The sequence below is a fragment of the Triticum aestivum genome, chromosome 2A (genome assembly GCF_018294505.1).
Source record: "Triticum aestivum cultivar Chinese Spring chromosome 2A, IWGSC CS RefSeq v2.1, whole genome shotgun sequence".
NCBI lineage: Eukaryota > Viridiplantae > Streptophyta > Magnoliopsida > Poales > Poaceae > Triticum > Triticum aestivum.
In genome coordinates, this window is record NC_057797.1 from 707,030,020 (window position 1) to 707,052,221 (window position 22,202).

General features: G+C 55.3%; 1 protein-coding gene across 1 annotated transcript; it reads left to right on the top strand.

Moving 5' to 3' along the window:
- The first annotated feature begins 20,141 nt into the window (after nucleotides 1–20,141).
- On the top strand, nucleotides 20,142–20,666 carry LOC123191883 (stress-response A/B barrel domain-containing protein At5g22580-like). Its single transcript, XM_044604447.1, has 2 exons — nucleotides 20,142–20,257; nucleotides 20,471–20,666. Exons 1-2 carry the CDS (start codon nucleotides 20,142–20,144, stop codon nucleotides 20,664–20,666), a joined length of 312 nt encoding a protein of 103 aa, XP_044460382.1.
- Nucleotides 20,667–22,202: the final 1,536 nt, after the last annotated feature.

Sequence of the window (22,202 nt, forward strand, 5' to 3'; positions counted from 1 at the left end):
AATCGCAGTAGTTCTCCTGGTGCCGCCCTAGCCGATAGAGCAGAACGTAAGGCAGCAAAACACAGGAGCCGGGCAAACCCAACATTTGACGAAAGACATGATTCGGAGTTGATGCATATAAGGCCAAACTCGCGACGCCGAACACTCCCTAAGGTATTCGGTCTTCATGATGTAAACCAGGCTAAACAGTTCCCTTTGTAATAAGCCCCTGGTGTCCAGGTACATGCAATATTCTGATGTGGCCACATGCCAATACGTCAGCATCCTTCTTAGTTGTACAAAGAATCTGGGGGATGTGTATCAACAAGAGACAGTAAAAAAGGTTTACGCAGGGTCTTAATCTAAAAAGAATCCTTGGAACGGGTCCCTACTTTACGTCTGCGCCTGTGTCTCCGTTGTGCCGTATCCTGGACGTGTGTAGCATGATGGTCATCTGAAAAAGAGAGGAACTTAGTTGAAAAGTTGTCGTGCAAAAGGTAGGTTATACTAAATAAACCATGTATAGTTCAAGATGAGTAAAGTTGAGCCTAATTGCCACTTGTTTACACGCGTTGATCCCCTTGTATTGTTATAGGGGTATAGCCATCAAACCTGTATCAATTACATATAGCTGCACCGGACTCGTCTAACCGCACCCGTGGTCTTAACGACCTGTCAGATGCTCTAGTTGGTGAGGCCGTTTAGTGTGCGGCTGCCAAGGAAGCCTGTCGGAGTAATGGGCCACGGGTAGGCCAACTCGAGGCCCAGAACCTTTCAAGACATCGGGGCAGGCTGCGCCCCTCAAGACCCCAAGACGAAGAGCCGCCTTCTAAGGAGCCGATGGCAAGATGGCCGACTGACCACTCATGGCCGAGTCCCGGGGACGACTGCAGGGATAAGCCGACTCCTGACTGGCGACTTCCAGAGAAGCCGGCTTTGGGGAGTCGGCCTGCGACTCCAACAAACCCCATGACCTCATCAAGAGGGACGGGGCATGGGAGTGGCTATAGTGAAGCCCACTCCCGCCCCTTACCAAGGGCAGGCATGGCCACAACACGCCGTACCCCAGAAGATCTCCGTGCGGCATGGCACTATTGCCATACCGGCCCTAACATCAGCACCACAGGATCGAGTCCTGTACCCACGACGGCTTGTCTGTACGGCCCAAAGGCAGCAGGTCCCACCAGTCCGTGAGACCCCAGGAGATGGCAAGAGGACCACCAGTCGGACCCGTCGGGAGTCGGCCCCAGGGAGTCGGCCGAGCCCTCCCCCGGGGCCCACGTGCCATTAATCAAGATGTGATGGAGAGTGGCAATAGTGATCGCCCGCCAAGCGGCGGGGCTGTCGCCACGACCCCATGATCAAGCCCGCATCATCAGAAGCATGGCTACAGTAATCAGCAGCCGGCAAGACCCGCCCGCGGCGGACGCGGCATGTCGGCTCTGTACCAGGCCAGTCGGCGGGCCCCAGCGGTCGACGGGGAAGACGGAGGCCAGAGGCGCTGACAGCTGGGCCCGTGTCTAGCCGGATTACCATTGTACCCCTGGAGGGGTAGGCCTATATAAACCCCCGAGGGCACCCATGCAAAAGGTTGGAACCCATTAGCTCTAGACCAGATCATATAGGAGGGAGAGAGCTAGCCTTGCCCTCTCCTACCTCCAGGAAACAGCTCAAGGAGCAATCATGTAAACACTGCCATATTGATCATGCGGAGACCCCGCAGAGCAGCAGTAGGGGTATTATCTCCCTGGAGAGCCCTGAAGCTGGGTAAGATTCGCCGGCGTGCATGTCTTCGCCTCATCCTGTTTCCAGGCACCGGCGACATTCTACTCGCCCCACCATGATAAGCCATCCTTTGGCATATGTCGCACCTAACCCCCGACATTTGGCGCCCACCGTGGGGCCTAGTGCACCGCCGTCCGGAGACTTGTTCTGGACGGGAACCCTTTTCCTCCCTGGCGAGCGCAGCCAGCCAAGCACGCCAGACGGGGTCTACACCGATGCGCTGCAGGACGTTGAGATCACCTGTGCAGCCAGCTGCCTGGCCGAACTGGTCGGCGAGGTTCGCCTCTCTGACGAACCTGCATCCAACGCAGGCACGGGCGGCTCCGAGAGCCTCCTCGCGGGCCTCCTCGATCAACTCCACGTTTCTAGCGAGCCTGCTGTAGACTTGGAGTCTGTAGGCTCCACCGACCCGATGCTGGTCAACTCCGACACTATGTCGCTCGACGTGTTCCCCACCAATGTGGTGGTCTACGACGAACCTCTCCCTCGCGCGGAGAGAAACGGAAGCACCGTCACCGAGGTGCTCGTCATCAGTCATGACGAGCTCCCCGGCGGAGGAGCGCACGACTCACTCGGCGCGGCGTTACAAGACCTAACTGCGCCCATTCCGGAAGACGCTGACGCAGAGGTGTTGGAGGCGCGCCGCCTTCAGCTCGTTGAAGGCGCGAAGAAGCTGGCCAGCATTAGACGCTTGTCAGAAGCCTACCAGCGGGAGATGGATCGCGCCGTCGGTGGCTCGCCGGCCCCGGCGGGGCCCAGTCGCCTTGGCGCGGTCCAGCAGCGCGGCGTAACCGTCGCCAACCTGTTTGCGGCAAGCCGCCCTATGTATGCTACCCCAGCAGAGAACATCCGAGCCGCCCTGGCGGCGGCTGACGAGCTGGACAATTTCAAGGGCGAAGAACGCCGCCTCATGATGGAGCGAGTCCAGCGGCTCCTCGACGCGGCTGCCACGCAGAACGAGGCCGGCTGCCGCATAGAGGCGCCGCAGTGGCAAAACGACAACCTTCGCCGAGATCAAGGCGCGACGTCTCGGACACCGACTGGCGGCGCCCAAGGAAGAAGAGACAAGGATCCGGCTGTCAGCCACAGTCGGACTCGCATTACCATAGAGCGCGACCGAGACGGCCGCCCGAGAGCAGTGGAACAACGGGACGACTGTCCGCCTCCCCCTCCTCGCAAGGAGAGGCGAGTCTCCCTGCCGCCTGTTGACCATCTGACTCTCGGCGACCGCCTTGGCCGCCGAGAGGGAGTTGGAGAGAACGACGCCCGCCACCGGATCGACCGACTTCACCAATCCCTAGCGCTGGAAGAAGAAGACGAGCTGGGTCCGCCTTGTTTCGGGCCCCGCATTCGGGACGAGCCCTTTCCTAGAGGGTTCATGCTCCCAAGAGACACGCCCAAGTATACCGGCTCCGTGAAGCCGGAAGACTGGCTAGTCGACTACTCCACAGTTGTCAGCATAGCGAATGGCAACAAGCGTGTCGCCGTAAAGTACGTTCCACTCATGCTCCAGGGCACGGCCCGGACATGGCTGAACAGACTAAAGCCCCACAACATCAACAGCTGGGTCGATTTCACCGAAGCGTTCGTCCACAACTTCACCAACACGTACAAGCATCCTCCCAAGCCTCGTCAGCTCTCCTTGTGCGTGCAAGGCCCCGACGAGTCGACTCGCGATTACCTCACGCGTTGGGCCGAGCTTCAGAACTCCTGCGAGGGTGTGCGCGAGGTGCAGGCCATCGAGTACTTCACAGCCGGGTGCAGAGAAGGCACCCTCCTCAAGCACAAGCTCCCCTGCGACGAGCCAGAAACCCTCGACGAGCTGCTGATCATAGCGGACAAGTACGCCACGGCCGACTCCTCCATGAAGGCGGAGATTCAAATCAGCACGACTTGCAAAGTGGCCCCTCAAGCTCCAAGAACTCCGGCGGCAGACGCCAACCGGCGACAACAGCAGGGCGACCACAAGCGCAAGGCCCCGCAGCTGGCTTCCAGCAGCCGGCAGGTCGCGACCGTTGAAGCCCAGCAGCCGGATGAGCAGCCTCCGCCCAAGCGACAGAAAGGCGGCAAGCCAAACTGGTTGTCGGCCTTCTCCTACGAGCAGACCCTGGATGGACCTTGCAAGTTCCATAGCGGCGCGAAGTCGTCGAACCACACCACCCGGAAGTGCCACTGGCTCACCAGGATCGCCAAGGGAGATGGCCTCCTGCCTCCCCTGCCTGCTGGGCAGCCGCCTCCGCCTCCGCCCCAGCAGCCGGCTGTCAGGCCAGTCGGCGCAGTACAAGACGAATACCCTGAAGAACACGGAGCCTACGTGGTGTTTACCAGTATGGCTGATGATCGACGCAGCAGGCGGCTGCAGCGACAAGAGGTGAATGCGGTAGCATCAGAGACGCCAGAGTTCATGCACTGGTCCAAGAAACCCATCAGCTGGAGCAGGGCTAACCACCCAGAGGTGATGCCAAGTCCGGGCTCCTATGCCTTGGTCTTGGACGCCACCCTTGCTACGGATAGACGAGCCACGCATTTTTCGCGGGTTCTGATAGACGGAGGCAGCAGCATCAATATCTTGTACAAGGACACCATGGAGAAGTTAGGAATCAAGCAAAGACAGCTTCAGAACAGCCGGACTGTGTTCCACGGCATTGTTCCTGGGCTTTCCTGCTCACCAATCGGCAAGATCCTGATGGATGTCCTCTTTGGAGACAAAGATCACTTCCGCCGAGAGTCTGTTTGTTTTGAGGTGGTGGACCTCGAGAGCCCATACCATGCGCTACTCGGCCGACCCGCCTTGGCAAAGTTCATGGCGGTCCCCCACTACGCCTACCTTAAGATGAAGATGCCCAGTTCCAGGGGAATGCTGACTGTAGCCGGCGACTACCGGAAGTCGTCTGCCTGTGCGGCTGAGAGCAGTCGGCTGGCCGAGTCCCTGGTAATCACGACCGAGAAGCGGCTCCTTGAGCGAGTTGTGGCGATGGCCGGCAAGCAGCCTGAGGTATTGCCCAACCCAAAGGAGTCGGAGGCTGAGGGTTCGTTCAAGCCGGCCAAAGAGACAAATAAGATACCCTTGGATCCGGAGCACCCAGAGAGGTACGCCGTCGTAGGTACAAACCTTGACAGCAAATAGGAAGGCGAGCTCGTCGATTTCCTCCGTGAGAATCGGGACATCTTCGCATGGTCCCCCAAAGACATGCCAGGTGTACCGCCGGAATTCGCCGAGCACAAGTTACATGTCCGATCTGATGCAAAGCCGGTCAGGCAGCCCCTGCGCCGCCTATCAGAAGAGAAGAGAAGAGTTGTCGGAGAAGAGATAGCCCGACTCCTAGCAGCCGGCTTCATTATGGAAGTGTTCTTTCCAGAATGGCTAGCAAATCCGGTCCTGGTACTGAAGAAGAACAAGCAGTCGCGAATGTGTATTGACTACACGAGCCTCAACAAGGCCTGCCCCAAGGACCCATTTGCTCTACCAAGAATCGATCAGGTGATAGACTCCACAATCGGATGTGAGTTGTTGAGTTTTTTGGATGCATACTCAGGATATCACCAGATCAAGCTGAACCCGGCTGACAGACTGAAGACTGCCTTCATTACACCGTTTGGAGCCTTCTGCTACCTCACCATGACGTTCGGCTTGAGGAATGCCGGTGCCACCTTTCAGCGTTGCATGCAGAAGTGCCTCCTCAAGCAGCTCGGCAGGAACGCCCACGTCTACATAGACGACGTGGTGGTGAAGACGGAAAAGCGTGGAACGCTGCTGGAAGACCTCAAGGAGACCTTTGAGAACCTACGCCGATTCCAGATCAAGCTCAATCCCGAGAAATGTGTCTTCGGAGTACCAGCCGGCCAGCTCCTTGGCTTCCTGGTCTCTGAACGCGGCATAGAATGCAACCCAGTAAAGATCAAGGCCATTGAGAGAATGGAGGTACCCAGCCGACTGCTGGATGTGCAAAGGTTCACCGGCTGCTTGGCGTCCATTAGCTGATTCATCAGTCGGCTGGGCGAGAAAGCTCTCCCCTTATACCAACTCATGAAGAAGACCACTTTTTTCGAGTGGAACCATAAGGCAGACGAAGCTTTTCTCCAGTTGAAGAAGATGCTGACTACTCCACCCGTCCTGGCGGCTCCGACTCCCAAGGAACCTATGCTCCTGTACATCGCCGCCACCAGCCGGGTGGTCAGCACGGTCATTGTAGTGGAACGCAAGGAGGAAGGCAAGGCACTACCTATCCAGAGACCGGTATATTACCTGAGCGAAGTACTGTCGACCTCCAAGCAGAACTACCCCCACTACCAGAAGATGTGCTATGGCGTACACTTTACTGCCAAGAAATTGAAGCCTTACTTTCAAGAGCATCCAATCACGGTGGTCTGCACGGCCCCGCTTGCCGAGATCATTGGTAGCCGAGATGCTTCTAGCCGAGTGGCCAAGTGGGCCATAGAGATGGCTCCCTACACCATCCACTACCAGCCCCGCACTGCTATCAAGTCACAAGCACTGGTCGACATCCTCGTCGACTGGGACGAGACCCAGTACCTACCTCCAGCGCCTGACTCCACCCACTAGCGGATGCATTTCGATGGCTCCAAGATGCGCACCGGCTTGGGAGCCGGCGTCGTCCTCACCTCTCCTAAAGGCGACAAGCTCAAATACGCACTGCAAATCCATTTTGCCGCCTCCAACAACGTCGCCGAGTACGAGGCGCTCATTCATGGGCTCCGGCTTTCCAAAGAACTTGGCATCCGCCGGATCTTGTGTTATGACGACTCGGACTTAGTGGTCCAGCAGTCATCTGGCGACTAGGACGCGAAAGATGCAAACATGGTGAGTTACCGTTTCCTCATGCAGCAACTCAGCGGGTATTTCGAAGGGTGCGAGTTCCTTCATGTGCCAAGAAACAACAACGACCAAGCAGACGCCTTGGCACGAATCGGCTCTACCTGCCAAGCAATACCATCCGGCGTCGCCCTTCAATGCCTCCTGAAGCCGTCTGTCAAGCCTTCACCAGAATCAGACTCCATTTTTGTGTCGGCTCCTCCCGAAGACGTCGGATCCGACTCCAGAGCCTCGGCAGTCGGTACGGGGATTTTGGCAGATAGCTCCAAAGCCGCCACAGTCGAGACCGGCCCGGGGACTGCAGCGGCGGACTCGAAGATTCTATAACTCGACCCAAGGGCCGCGCCAACCGGCCTGGGGACTTCATTAACCCAGCAAGTGGTTGTCGACTCCAACCCGCCGCCTCCCAGCCCAACCGCCCTCGTCCAAGTCGCAGTTCTGGCAGTCGAAGAAATAGCAGCACCCTCATGGGCCCAGCCCATCCTCAAATTCCTGGTGAGCAAAGAGCTGCCAACTGATGAGACCTCAGCTCGGCAAGTACAACGCCGGGCGGCAGCCTACACCATAGTCAACAAAGAGCTGGTCAGGCGCAGCGTCACTGGTGTCTACCAATGCTGCGTAGCCAGAGCAAGACCAAGCAATTCTCAAAGACATCCATCAAGGCGAGTGCGGCCACCATGCGGCTTCAAGAGCGCTCGTTGCAAACGCCTTTCGACACGGTTTCTTCTGGCCGACTGCCTTAGAAGAAGCCAAGGAATTGGTCCAAAAATGCAAAGGGTGCCAGAAGTTCAGCTCCAAGCCGCACCAGCCGGCTTCTGCACTCAAGACCATCCCCATTGCCTGGCCTTTCACAGTTTGGGGTCTAGACATGGTGGGACCATTCAAGACAGCACGAGGTGGCCTAACTCACTTACTCATCGCAGTAGACAAGTTCACCAAGTGGATAGAAGCAAAGCTAATCAAGAAGCTGAACGGTCTGACTGCCGTAACTTTCATCTCCGATATCACAATTCGGTACGGCATACCACACAGCATCATCACCGACAACGGCACAAATTTTGCCAAAGGCGCCTTGGCCTGTTTTTGCGCAACACAGGCCATCCGACTGGACCTAGCGTCCGTTGCCCACCCACAGTCAAACGGCCAGGTGGAGCGAGCAAACGGCCTCATCCTGTCCGGCATCAAACCCCGGCTGATCGAGCCTCTGGAGCGCTCGGCTGGCTGCTGGCTCGACGAGCTACCAGCCGTCCTCTGGAGTCTGCGCACGACTCCAAACAAGTCAACCGGCTTCACGCCTTTCTTCCTCATCTACGGTGCCGAAGCCGTCATCCCAACAGACATAGAGTTCGACTCCCCACGAGTCACCATGTACACCGAGGAGGAAGCAGAAGAAGCACGACAAGACGGCGTCGATCTGCTGGAAGAGGGCCAGCTGTTGGCACTCAGCCGGTCTAGCATCTACCAGCAGAGCCTGTGCCGATACCACAACATGAAGGTCAAGCCAAGATCTTTCCAAGAAGGCAACCTTGTGCTCCAACTGATCCAGCAAACAGCCGGCCAGCACAAGCTGTCGGCGCCTTGCGAAGGCCCTTTCATCATCAGCAAAGTACTAGGCAACGACTCCTACTACCCGATTGACGCTCAGAAGCCCCAAGCACGCAAGAGGGACGACTCCGGCAAGGAGACAGAGCGGCCATGGAATGCAAATCTCCTCCGAAGATTTTACAGTTGATGCAGTATGTACCATGCTACCTTTTGTATTAAAGTACCAAGACTTCGGGCCCCCCGAGACGAGCTCGGGGACTGCCCTCTTTTGTCTGTATGATAAAAATTATGCCTACAAGTATGTTACTCTTTTTTATGCCGTTTGGCACCGGGCTCGACAAGTCGGCCCGGGGACTTGCCGCCTTGCACTATGAAATGCTTCCTGCAGTCGGACAAGTAGTGTGTAAACGCCTAAACCGTCTCCTGTCAGAAGCCGAAGCTCGCAGAGCGACTATACGATGGGCAGAAGTAAGGTAGAATGGGCATTCGCATGAAAAATGGCTAAGGACTCAAAGCATAAAGCATAGTGCAAGACGGCTTCCAGCCTTTTTGCAAACCGACCCTCGAGTAGTCGGATTGCCGCCTTCTATCCAACTTGCTCAAAAACTCTTAAAAACGGCTAAGTACTTGCCTTCCCAAAGTAGCCAAGCATTTGATCCAGCGGCAGTCCGCAGAGCGGCTGTCCGATTGGCAAGGCAATCAACTAAGAGAAAGCGGCAAAGGAAAAAAAGCCAAAAGAGCAATGAGCAAGAAAATATAGAACTCGGATAAATATATTTACATAGCATAGGCCCTTGGCCGAATCTTCAAGCAGAAGTTCAAAATACACCCCGCGGGTGGAATTGTGCGAATTAACAAGTTCTTCAAAGACTACTGAAGCAGATAAAATAAAGGTAAAGCGGCAGCTTAGGAAGTAGCAGACGGATTTGGAGGGTCGGAGGAGGCGGCAGCGTCAGGCGTCGGGGCGGCCGACTGGCTAGTCTCGGCTTGATCGCCTCCGGCGGCAGTCGGGTCGGTCGCACGTGGCTCGTTGCTGGAGGTGCGGTCGAGCTGAGGCTGGCTGTCTGCTCCATCTTCTGGTGCCTCCGTCTCGCCTCCGTCCTCCGCCTCGCCTTCCTCCTCGATGCTGGAGCCAATCACCTCCGCCAAGTCCTCGCCGTAGTCTGGGTTCATCCCAAACCACTCCGGCGGTACCTCCTCACCGTCTTTAGACCGCTCAGGGACGAAGATGCTAGTGTCGATGTACTCGGCGATCGCCATGGCACGCTTGACGAGGGCGTCTTCCGCAGCTGCCAGCTCCGGCTGGGCCTCCGACCGAAGTGTGGCCAGCCGGTCTAGACCCAACCCCGGGATACCACACCTTGACGAACTCTAAGGCCCGGCGCGCTCCAGCTCGGGCCGAAGAACCCTTCCAGGCCTCAAGACGACCAGCCGCGACCTCTAGCCAGTCGGCCATCAGGCTGGGGGTGCGCGGAGCCTGCATGTCCGGCCACAGGGCGGCAATCGCCTGGGCACCGACACGCTGAAGCCGGCGCAGCATCCGGTGAGTCGGCCGAAGGCGAGCCTCGATGCTCAGGATGTGCTCGTCAAGGGTTCGGGGGGCGTCGGCGGTGATCACTGCACCCTCCGCCCTCCGACCTTCACGATCAGCCTCGATGGCTTGGATGGCGGCCTGCGAGTGCCCAGGAAAGAAGTCTGCCAAGATGGAAGAAACAAAGAAGCAAGTCAAAAACCAGGAGTCGGCACGACTTATAATCGGCAGCTCGAAGAAAGAAAGTAAAGAAACTCACCATCAACGATGTCTTCAACCTCATGAAAGCCGGAGGCCAGCATCGCCTCCTTATCAGACCAGGAGGAGCGCTCGCTCGCGAACTCGGCTAGGAGGGCGGTCTCCGTCTCTTCCGCCTCCCTCTGCGTCTTCACAAGCGGCTCCTTCTGCTCTGCCAATTGAGTGGCCAGCAGATCGCACTCCGTGGCGAGCTTGCTGCACTCCTCCCCTTTGGCGCGCAATACGGAGTTGGCTTCGCTCAGCTGCTATTGAAGAGCAGCGTTGGCTCCTGAAAAGAAGGAAGAAAGAAGGCGTTAAGTAATCAATAAAGAAGATCGCCGGGGAGATCCGACCCGACTACTCAGCAGTCGGCCCGAATCTTGGGGACTACAGCCCGCGAGTGTGCCAGCACGCCCCAGAGAGAAGAAAAAGGACTTACTCCGGCTCTTCGACAAATCAGCGGTCCGCTTGCCCAGCTCTTCAATGTTATGGTTGAAGGCAGTGACGCGGAGGTTGTGGTAATCCTGCGTCAAGCGTTTCAGACAAAAAGTCAATACCAGAGTTCATCAATTGGAGTTCCGGGCCGCCTGCTCAGCAGCCAGCCCGAAACTCGGGGACTACACCCAGTGGGTGTGCTGGCGCGCCCCCACAGAGAGGAACAAGGAAACAAGGACCAAAGGAAAAAACATACCCGGACGGCTGCCCGCGACGCCAGGTACGCCTTGGTGCAAGTCTGGAGAGCGTTGCCCGCAGCATGAAGCTTCGCCTGGACGTCCAGAAGCGCCTGGTTCAGCGGCCCTGTGCCGCCTCCTCGCACCCACCAATGGGCGCGGTGCTTGTCGCTTCGGCATCTGGGATCGCCGAGCTGGCAGTGCCGGCCTCCAGGGGGCGGGGTGCCGAAGTCGCCTTCTCCAGACGGCGGCGCGTCGGCGAGCCGACTTGGAGGAGTAACCTCGCCACGGCCTCGTCTTCGGTCGGCGGCACCGGAGGGTCCGCTGGCTGCTTGCCTTGCACACTCTCAGACGGCGGCGGAGGCGGCAGCGGAACGATCACGTCCGACGTAGAGGGGTCGCCGCCTTCCCTCTCCACGACGGGGTTCTCGCCGCCGGCTTCCCCAGACTGCCCCGTGAACTTCGGAGGCGGAGGCGCAGAGTTTAGCGGGGTGACAAACACCGCCGATTGGCGGCGTGCGGGCTCCTCAGCCTGTCGCTTCGTTGCGGCGGCGGCTTCGGCCTCTGCCAGTTTTTTCTTGGCGGAGGCCTCCGCCCTATCGACCTCCTCCTTCTCCAGGCGAACGGCCTCTTCTTCATTGCGCTTCTCCTGCGCATTCCGCTCTGTCGCCTCCCGGAGGTCAGCAGCGGGGTCAATCCGCCGAGTGGTGGCGGACGTCTCCGCTGACCCCGTGACGGAGGCGGTGGTGACCCTCTCAAGAGTGACGGGAGCCCTGAAGAAAGGGAAGCAAGCAAAAGACTCAGGCAAAGTCACAAAGAAAGAGTAAAAGCATTGAGACAGAATACTCACACGGAGACCAATGGCGGCTTCTTCACTTCCTTACGGAAGAGGATGGCCTTCGCAGCCGCCTCGTCCCGCCGGGTCGCCGCAGCCGAACCCTTGGGCTTCTTCGGCCGACTGCCAAACAAGGTCGGCACGGCCCTGCGCTTCTTCCCGCCGCCTGGAGCACCCGGCGCGGCAGAAGAGCCCGCGCCAGGCTGGCTGGCTCCTGGTCGATGGCGGGGGGCGACTTCTCCCTCGGCGTCGTCATCAGGCCAGTCGGCGAAAGTGGCCGAAGGCCTGAAGTCGCCTGCTGCTCCTCCTCCTCCCTCGGCGTCGTCCTCCAGAGCCGTCGCCCCCAGATCGGGGTCATCGACGTCGCTCTCCGCCCGGTCGGCGAGGAACTCGCGGGCCGGCTGGCGGGTGGAGGAGGGGATTCTGACCAAAGCCGACTGGTCAAAACAAACTCGGCAAGAAAGAAGACAATCCAAAGAAAAAAAGGAAAGGTAACTCACCACGGGCGGGGGGTTGGCACGGGAGTACGGCTCCTTACCGAACCGCCAATCCTCCAGAAGCTTGCTGTCCGAGAGGTAGTTCACCATGAAGGCCACCTCCTCGTGAGGCATGTCCTTGGTGCACATCCGACTCGGGTCGCGGTGCCCGCTCATTTGGCATATCATATGGAGGCGGCCTTGGAGCGGGAGAACTCGATGCGCCACGAAGGCGGCCAGCAGGTCTGGACCAGTCAAGCCCTCCGACTGCGTCAGCACTCGGAGTCGCACGATGGCGCCGGCTCCCGCAGGCGTCAGTGACTTGGCCCCGTACGACCAGTTGGACAGTCTCCCAGCCGGCGGGCCGGCTTCGAAAGCCGGCAGGTTGACCCAGTCGGCCCTCATGGAGATGCTCCTGACGTAGAAGTACGATCTCTGCCACATCTTCACCGCCTTTATCAGCGAGATGGAGGGGAAGGGGTTGTCGGCCCCCGACCTTCGCACGGCGATGAAAGCGCCGCATTGAGCCGGCATGCCTGTAGCCTGGGTGCCGAGCTTGGAGAAGAAGAACCCCCCCCCCCCAGAGCTCGAGGGTGGGGAGGACTCCGAGGAAGCCTTCACACAAGGCCACGAAGGCGTACAGCAGCACCACCGTGTTGGGGGTGAGGTGGTGCGGCTGGAGGCCATAGAACTCCAGGAAGGATCGGAAGAAACTGCTCGCCGTCAGCCCCAACCCGCGCAAGCAGTGCGAGCGGAAGATGACCCACTCGCCCTCTTGCGGCGCGGGGGAAATCTCCCCCTTCGGCGCAAGACGCACCCGCACGTGATCCTCGCCAGGGAGCCGACGAGTCCGGCGGAGGAACTTAATGTGGTCGTCGTGAACTTCGGAGCCATCCCAAGTGCCGGAGCGCACCGGGGGAGGCGCGGCGGCGGAGGAAGAACTCATCACGAGCTGACCGCCGCGGCGTTCGTCAGAGCTTGGGCGCGTGGCAGAGCAAAGAATAAGAAGGAGGAGAGCAAGGAGCAGTGAGAAGGAGGAGAGCGAGGAGTGGTGGGAAGGAGGAGCGCGCGTGCCCCCCTCTTTCCCCTACTTATAGCCTCGTGGGCTGCGAAGCCGAGGGGGCGTTCGTGGGATTTACTGCGCCCACGGCCCCATGACCCCCACGTTCCACGACAAAGTTACTGCGTGCAGTAACTCCACGGGAATCCCAACCGTCCGCCGGGGCCGCGGCGGATCCGCTCGGGCGCCAAGGCACGGTAGTGGCGGGCCCCGCCTATGGGCCTGTCCCATCGCACGCATAGGCTGGCAGAATGGCCCAGCCACGTGTCATCGCATGACAGGCCTAGAACGGGCGGAGGACCGGAGGCTTAGCAAGCACACTACTTGAATCCCACCGCGACGTTCGAAATCTTGTGCAAGTCAGAGTTGGGCGAGTCCGACTCCTTCTAGCCGAGCGGAAGTCAACCAAGAGACATGTGTTGAGCACCCGGAAAGAGAAACTGCTGAGGCTTCTCGGCCGATCGTCCGCGGCGCCTCACCAGCTTCGGGGACTACTGTCGGAGTAATGGGCCACAGGTAGGCCAACCCGAGGCCCAGAACCTTTCAAGAGATCGGGGCAGGCTGCGCCCCTCAAGACCCCAAGACAAAGAGTCGACGGCAAGACGGCCGACTAACCACTCACGGCCGAGTCCCAGGGACGACTGCAGGGATAAGCCGACTCCTGACTGGCGACTTCTAGAGAAGCCGGCTTTGGGGAGTCGGCCTGCGACTCCAACAAACCCCATGACCTCATCAAGAGGGACAGGGCATGGGAGTGGCTACAGTGAAGCCCACTCCCGCCCCTTACCAAGGGCAGGCATGGCCACAACACGCCGTACCCCGGAAGATCTTCGTGCGGCATGGCACTGTTGCCATACCGGCCCTAACATCAGCACCACAAGATCGAGTCATGTACCCACGACGGCTTGTCTGTACGGCCCAAAGGCAGCGGGTCCCACCAGTCAGTGAGACCCCAGGAGACGGCAAGAGGACCACCAGTCGGACCCGTCGGGAGTCGGCCCCAGGGAGTCGGCCGAGCCCTCCCTCGGGGCCCATGCGCCATTAATCAAGATGTGATGGAGAGTGGAAATAGTGATCGCCCGCCAGGCGGCGGGGCTGTCACCACGACCCCTTGATCAAGCCCGCATCATCAGAAGCACGACTACAGTAATCAGCAGCCGGCAAGACCCACCCGCGGCGGACGCGGCATGTCGGCTCCGTACCAGGCCAGTTGGCGAGGCCCACCAGTCGGCGGGCCCAAGCGGTCGGCGAGGAAGACGGAGGCCAGAGGCGCTGACGGCTGGGCCTGCGTCTAGCCGGATTACCATTGTACCCCTGGAGGGGTAGGCCTATATAAACCCCCCAGGGCACCCATGCAAAAGGTTGGAACCCATTAGCTCTAGACCAGATCATATAGGAGGGAGAGAGCTAGTCTTGCCCCTCTCCTACCTCTAGGAAACAGCTCAAGGAGCAATCGTGTAAACACTTTGCCATAGTGATCATGCGGAGACCCCGCAGAGCAGTAGTAGGGGTATTATCTCCCCGGAGAGCCCTGAAGCTGGGTAAGATTCGCCGGTGTGCATGTCTTCGCCTCATCCCGTTTCCAGGCACCGGCGATGTTCTACTCACCCCCACCATGATAAGCCATCCTTTGGCATATGTCACACCTAACCCCCGACACAGCCGCACGGTCTTCCGCGCGCAAGGAGCGCTCAATATTTCCATTTACTGTAATGATGCCACGTGGACCGGGCATCTTAAGTATGAGAGAAGCGTAATGCGGTATTGCGTTAAAGCGAGCGAAAGCTTCACGTCCGAGTAGTGCTTGATAGCCACTTTGGAACGGAGCGATGTGGAAGGTTAACTTTTCGCTGCGGAAGTTATCGGGAAAGCCGAATATAACCTTTAGTAGCAGGGAGCCCGTACAATGGGCTTCTGGGCCTGGCGTTACTCCTTTAAAGGTAGTATTGCTATGACTGATTTTTGTTGGGTCTATCCCCATTTTGCGGACTGTGTCCTTATATATCAGGTTTAAACTACTGTCGCCGTCCATCAAGACTCGTGTGAAGTTGTATCCATTAATTATCGGGTCTAACACCAAGGCAGCCCATCCTGCATGCCGGATACTTGCCGAGTAATCCCGATGGTCAAAGCTGATCGGTTTGGACGACCAGTGGCAGAACTCTGTGGTGATAGGCCCTGGGGCATGTGTCTCTATAGGAGTGCCGCTTTGTTTCTTCCCTTCATCACGTGTAACATGTTTACTGTTTTGACTTCTGGTGGGAATTTCTTCTGTTCCCCAGTGATTTGCTTGCGAGGCTCGTCCTCGTCTTCGCTAGGCGTATCCTGCCCCTTGTGTTTGGCGTTGAGTTTGCCGGACTGCTTGAAGACCCAACATTCTCTATGGGTATGATTTGTAGGTTTATCGGGGGTGCTGTGGATCTGACATAGTTTGTCCAGAATCTTGTTCAGGCTGGATAGTTCATCTCTGTTGCCTTTGGAGGGCAGCTTTTGCTGACCTGGCCGAGAGCTTCTGAATCTGGCGTTTACCGTCGTGCTCTTCGGGATATCTTCTTTGTTCAGGTGCTTGTTTTTGCTGCGTCGTGGCTTCCCGTTTTCGTCCCTAACTTCGGATGTACTTGGGTCGTTGGTGCTGCATCGGGCTAACCAGATGTCCTCGCCCGCGCAAAAGCGGGTCATGAGGCTTGTTAATGCCGCCATTGTTCTCGGCTTTTCTTGGACGAGGTGTCTGGCAAGCCATTTGTCTCGAACGCTGTGCTTGAAGGATGCTAAGGCTTCGGCGTCCGGACAGTCAACTATTTGGTTCTTTTTGTGAGAAACCTGTTCCAAAGCTTTCGGGATGACTCTCCGGGCTGTTGAGTTACATGACTTAAATCTTCTGCATCCGGTGATCGAACATAGGTCCCTTGAAAATTTGCCCGAAAAGCGTCTTCGAGCTCTTCCCAGCTTCCATTGGAGTTTTCGAGGAGGCTTTTAAGCCAGTGCCGAGCTGGCCCTTTGAGCTTGAGGGGTAAGTACTTGATGGCGTGGAGATCGTCTCCTCGAGCCATGTGGATATGGAGGATGTAGTCCTAAATCCAGACCCCAGGGTCTGTCGTTCCGTCATACGCCTCTATGTTTATGGGTTTGAATCCCTATGGAAATTCATGGTCCCGTACCTCATCGGTGAAACATAGGGGGTGTGTGGCACCCCTGTATTTGGGTGTACCGTGGTGTTCGGATGTTTGTTGTGTTGCATTGCATGCTGGAGCACGCTTGCTTGGCCCGTAGATGGATCTGGTTGCGCCGTCCTTTTGATGCGAGCCCTCACGTGGATCGCGTACTGGCTTGTGTGCAGCGTCGTTTGCCGCTCTATGTTGGCCACGAGGTCGTCTATCCGATCGGGTGGCTGTTTTGTTTTTTGATTGCGGGGGATCTAAGGCCTCCTCATCGAATTCAGGTAGCAGCTTTCACTTCGGGTAGCTCTTTGTGTGGCGACTACCGCCGTACTTTGCTGCAGTGTTGAGTACTGCACTCCATCTAATTCTGAGTGTGTCTTGTGCAGCCCTAAGCCTTTACTTTTGCTTTTTCAGACTCCTCATAGTGGCAACAAGCCTTTGATGGGTATTCTGTTGCTCCGGGTGCCTGTCCGGTGTGATGTCGTCTGGACTGTTATCTTCGACGGAGTCAGGTTGTTCGGTTTGATTCTCCGTGTTGCCGTGGTCGGACGATGGTTCACCCTGCTCTATCGCTAGGTCTATATGATCACTGTTTCTGCCGAGGTGGGATTTGGAGTGGCGCTTACGCCGCCGCTTTGACTGCTTCTCGAGGGAACAACCCTTCGCTGCGTCCTTCCATTCCTCGTCGTCGTTTTCTTTGGGTGTGTCCACCATGTATACATCATATGATGAAGTGGGTGTCCAGTGCCCTATGGGCAGTGGTTCCTGTTCGTCTCCTGCATCATCGTCCATACTGTCGATGTCCTCGAAGTCAAAGTCGAGCATGTCAGTCAAATCATCGACAGTGGCTACTAAGTGGGTGGTGGGTGGGCGGCGAATTTCTTCGTCATCCGCATCCCAATCCTACCGGACATCGTTCGGCCAGGACTCTCTTGACAAGGAGAGAGACCTTAATAAGTTTAGTATGTCGCCGAAGGGCGAGTGCTGAAAGATATCCGCGGAGGTGAACTCCATGATCGGCGCCCAGTCGGATTCGATAGGCACGGGCGCAGGCGGTTCAGAGTCCGTGGCCGGGGAAGAATCCGGCAGTTTGGCGTCACGGCTCTTGTGAAGGGTAAGGTCGATACTCGCCTCAATTGCTGATGAGAATGCGGCCTCTGTGGCGGGGTCTATCCACCCGTCCCTAGAAGGCACAATTGGCTCCGAATTGAGGGTCGGAGCAGTCGGCGGTGCGATCTCCCGAACACTGTCCGATGGTAGAGGTAAATCATGCTCATTGTGACCATGCGGCGCACTCAGTAAGGGCTCGAGTCCGTCGAAGATCAAGTCTACGTGAACGTCGGATGTGTAGTTCAAGTTTCCAAATCTGACCTGATGGCCAGGGGCGTAGCTCTCGATCTGCTCCAGATGGCCAAGCGAGTTGGCCCGCAGTGCGAAGCCGTCGAATACAAAGATCCGTCTGGGGAGAAAAGTCTCACCCTGGACTGCATCTCTATCGATGATTGAAGGAGCCATCAAGCCTAACAATGACGACATAGAGGAACTCTCAATGAAAGCACCAATGTTGGTGTCAAAACCGGCGGATCTCGGGTAGGGGTCCCGAACTGTGCGTCTAAGGCGGATGGTAACAGGAGGCAGGGGACACGATGTTTACCCAGGTTCGGGCCCTCTTGATGGAGGTAATACCCTACGTCCTGCTTGATTGTTCTTGATAATATGAGTAGTACAAGAGTTGATCTACCACGAGATCGAAGAGGCTAAACCCTAGAAGCTAGCCTATGGTATGATTGTTGTTGTCCATCCTACAGACTAAACCCTCTGGTTTATATAGACACCGGAGGGGGCTAGGGTTACACAGAGTCGGTTACAAGGAAGGAGTTCTACATATCCGTATTGTCAAGCTTGCCTTCCACGCCAAGGAGAGTCCCATCCGGACACGGGACGAAGTCTTCAATCTTTTATCTTCATAGTCCAACAGTCCGGCCAAAGGATATAATCCGGCTGTCCGGATACCCCCTAATCCAGGACTCCCTCAATATACTACTTCCTTACAACTTCCTGTGAGTCACACTGTCTTGTACTACAAATTCTGTTTTTGCTTACTAGCTAGCTAGATGTTAATAATTAAGTATGTAGGGTTTATGCTAGCTGATTAGTGTTGTGCACATGCCCGCTTAATTAAGACATGCAAATGTGTGCGCATGCAGTTTCCACTGGATCTTGTTAATCATTAAAGTTGATAAAGGAAAAGTTGAAGTACTGGACTCACTACTTAAGGAAGAAAGTGACTTCGCCATCTTGAAGGGGATAGTCGGCAGGTAATTTAAATCATTATTAACTATATCTCGGCCTATTTAATTAGTTCGTCATTTCCTGATATCAACTATTTAATAACCCCTTTATTCATTTTCTTTGCTGGCGGGCAGGGCTTGTGCAAAGTTCATCAAGGTGACTCCAGGCAAATGGCGACAAAAAATGTTTTGGTTTCGACCCAAGGTAAGTAATTAAGTATTACTAGCTAGCTTACCATCTCTTTAATTATTGTTTCAATACCATTAATTAATTATCATGTTTGATTAATTATTATCTGATTAAATTTCATTCTTGTAAAGGCCCTGAGGCAGGCTCCGGGGACTAATCTGGGTGCATACTACGTTTGCGTGAACATTCGCATGATGGCGTCCGAAAGGAGCAAATCTCAAAGACAGGAATGGGTACGTTTGCCAGAACACTATTCACAATATTTACATCATTATCGATATCTAGTCACACAACTAATACACATGCATATTGATCTCCTTCTTAACAGTTCAAAGAGGTGCGGGAGAAGCTCCTAACAATGGAGCGCATACTAGCACTTCAAGAGGAAATAGCGAGATTTTTGCTCGACCAGGTCATAGATCCCAAAGGAGAATACTATTACCCGCTACCGCTCCCATGAACCACTTGTTATCATGCTCCGAAGGCACCAAGGCAACATGTAGGAAAAATTGTATATATATATACATGTGTATGTGTGAATAATTAATGGTGGTTGTGAGACATTCAATGATATATATATAGTAGCACTATTCTGATCCTGGGATCATAATAGTTATTTGGATCACGGTGCTCTATATAGAGCCCGGTGGATATGTTCCCGAACTGCAGAACCCGCGGACAAGAAAAAAGAAACCCTCACCCCCCACGACCCGAACAGATCGACCCACAACTTACCAATCCCGATCCCCGCCTTCCCCCGATCCCATCGCCGCTGGACCTCCGCCTGAATCGGACGCCACCACCGCACAACCCGCCAGTCCCGACGACCTCCGCTGCCGCCTACGACCACCGCAGGCACCGCCCCGACCACCTCCTGCGCCGCCCTCCACCCCGACCACCTTCGTCGCCGTCCTCCACCCCGACCACCTCTGCCACTCTGACGCGGCCTCCCCTCCCCCTCCGGCTCGACCTTCCCTCCCTTCCTACGCGACCTGCGCCGCGCCGCTGCCTGCATCTCGTATTTGTTACGTGCCGCAGAGATCCCACCTGCGATCTGCACCCTCCGCCTCCCCAAGGATGCCGCCGGCAGAGCTCAGGCACCACTCCCCCGTCGCGTGCAGGTAGACGCGGACCACCTCGCGTGCCATGCTGGCCACACTGCAACAACGAGGTAATTTTTGGTTCCTCATCAAGCAGCAGCCGTCGCCCCCCTAGAAGTTCAATTCTGATGGCGACGTCCAACTCCGGCGAGTAGCACAGCACGACCACGGCTCCCCGGTATCCTCTCTGTGAACCTATTTTTACCTGTATAATTGCCACTGTGATGTGCTGGACTTGTTACAATTTTGAGGAGCTTGTGACTGAATCGCATGTGTATTTTTTTGTTCTACAACAGTTCAGAAGTCCAGACCGACAACACCGAAGTAGAGCTCTCATCCCGTCCATAAAATGGCCAGCGCCGTGGCGTGATGATACGCATCCGCTGCAAAGTGCAAAGCCACCGGAGGAGAAAGCTTGGCGCAGCTTTGCACTTGTGACTTGTTGAGCCATGGAGTTCAAGCACCTGTGCCTGGTAAGGTTCAAGGAGGGCGTGGTGGTGGACGACATCATTGAGGAGCTCACCAAGCTTGCCGGGGAGCTCGACACCGTCAAAATCTTCGGGTGGTATGCATTTGCATTTCATTTGTTTTGTTCCAAAAAAGGGATTCCATCTTTACTGCACGGTACACTTCAAAATGTCTGCTACATCTTTACTGCACCAGTGAACAAAAACTATGTCAGATTTTAATTGAGCAACAACAGATCAGGATTAGGCATCGCCATTCAGAAGTGTTTCTATCTAGAGTTAGGTTGATTGCTCCTTGTGTTGGGTTGTAGGGGAAAAGGCGCGTTGAACCAGGAGGCGCTCACGCATGGCTTCACCCACGTCTTCTCCATGAGCTTCACCAGCGCCGATGACCTGGTGGCGTGCATGGGCCACGAGAAGCACTCTGCTTTCGCCTGCCACGCTGGCCACACCGACAACAGCGAGGCAGTTTTTGGTTCCTCATCAAGCAGCAGCCGCCGCCCCTAGAAGTTCAGAATTCTAATGGCGACGTCCAACTTCGGCGAGTAGCACAGCACGACCACGGCTCCCGGTATCCTCTCTGTGAACTTGTTTTTACCTGTATAATCGCCACTATGATGTGCTGGACTTGTTACAATTTTGAGGAGCTTGCGGCTGAATCGCCTGTATATTTTTTGTTCTACAACAGTTCAGAAGTCCATGTTATTCCCCCGAGCGAACGTGCACCCTCAAGGCCTCAACTCTGTAGTGCCTGAGAAGCCACATGGGTAAACGGCCTAGGCAGAGATGGAGAAGGGGCGCAAGAAGCTACACGCCAGGGGTGCACCTAACTTCTTTCAGCGGGTCATGTTGGAGCAGCTCCTACTCACATTCCCTCATTCTGCTCGGCCTGTTCCACACATGAATTGTTCTTGGTGGAATTGGTCAACACGAAGGAGCTAATACTACACGCGTTAGAACTAGTCCCTTCAACTTGTAGTCGCTTGCTTTTGCAAAAAGTATTCATCTTTATTCTATTTACATGAGTAGCTTTCAGTGGTGGTGGCTCTGATTTTCTTTGGGAGGTGGATGAGAACAAAGGTGTGTGCGTAGTAGAAAAATGATACCCGAACATTGCATTTCTCTTTGTATATAATGTGGTCATTTTGTTACTATTTGGAATATCATTGGATTACTCTGATTCTAAACATGCGGTGTAATATCTTTGGACTGCTCTTATTTTAAAAACAGTTTATAAAAAATGGAATTGCCCATTTTTAAACAAAAACTAGTAGTTCGAGTATAAATCACGGAAAGGTCTCTATGTTTACCAGAAAATTATGATTTTCCCGTTACAAAAAACCCGAGAAGCTCAAATTAAAAATATAGAGCAGTACAAAAATAACAGAGCACTTTGAAGCGGATATTTCACCGTTTCTAAATTAAAAAAATTACGACTGAAGCGACGATTGAATCCAACCTTCCCAGGCATCACCATTCTTCCTTCTCGCCTAGCCAACAACGTGCGCCGCCGTCCACTTGTGAGGCTCCACCCACTAGTATAAGAGACAAGACAATTTTGTACATGAGAACTTCATCTATTACTGCTCAAAATTAAGGGGAGTTCGATTGTTTATGCTTGTGGGTCTGTAACCTTTTTCATTTGACTACCAAAAAATGTGTGGCTGTGATGTGTGTCTGTGCTTAGTACACAAAATGAGAAAAACTATATTTTCTCATGTAGAACGAAGAAAACAACCGAGAAAGAGAAGGAAGTTCGATGTTTACTACAAATTATTGAGATTTTTTCATTAATAAAAGGAAAATAAAACTTAAAAAGGTGATTGTCTCGTTAAAAAAACTAGAAGTCCAAATATATATAATAGAGTGGTTCAATGCTTATTACTACATTAGGATTTTTTTCCGTTACTAAAGAATAACCCAAGAAGGCCAAATTAAAAAAATAGAGCAACTCAAAATTTATAGAGAAAATGGAATTTCCCCGTTCTACAAAAAAACCTAGAGGTTCAAATTTAAATAATGGGGAAGTTCAATGTTTATTAC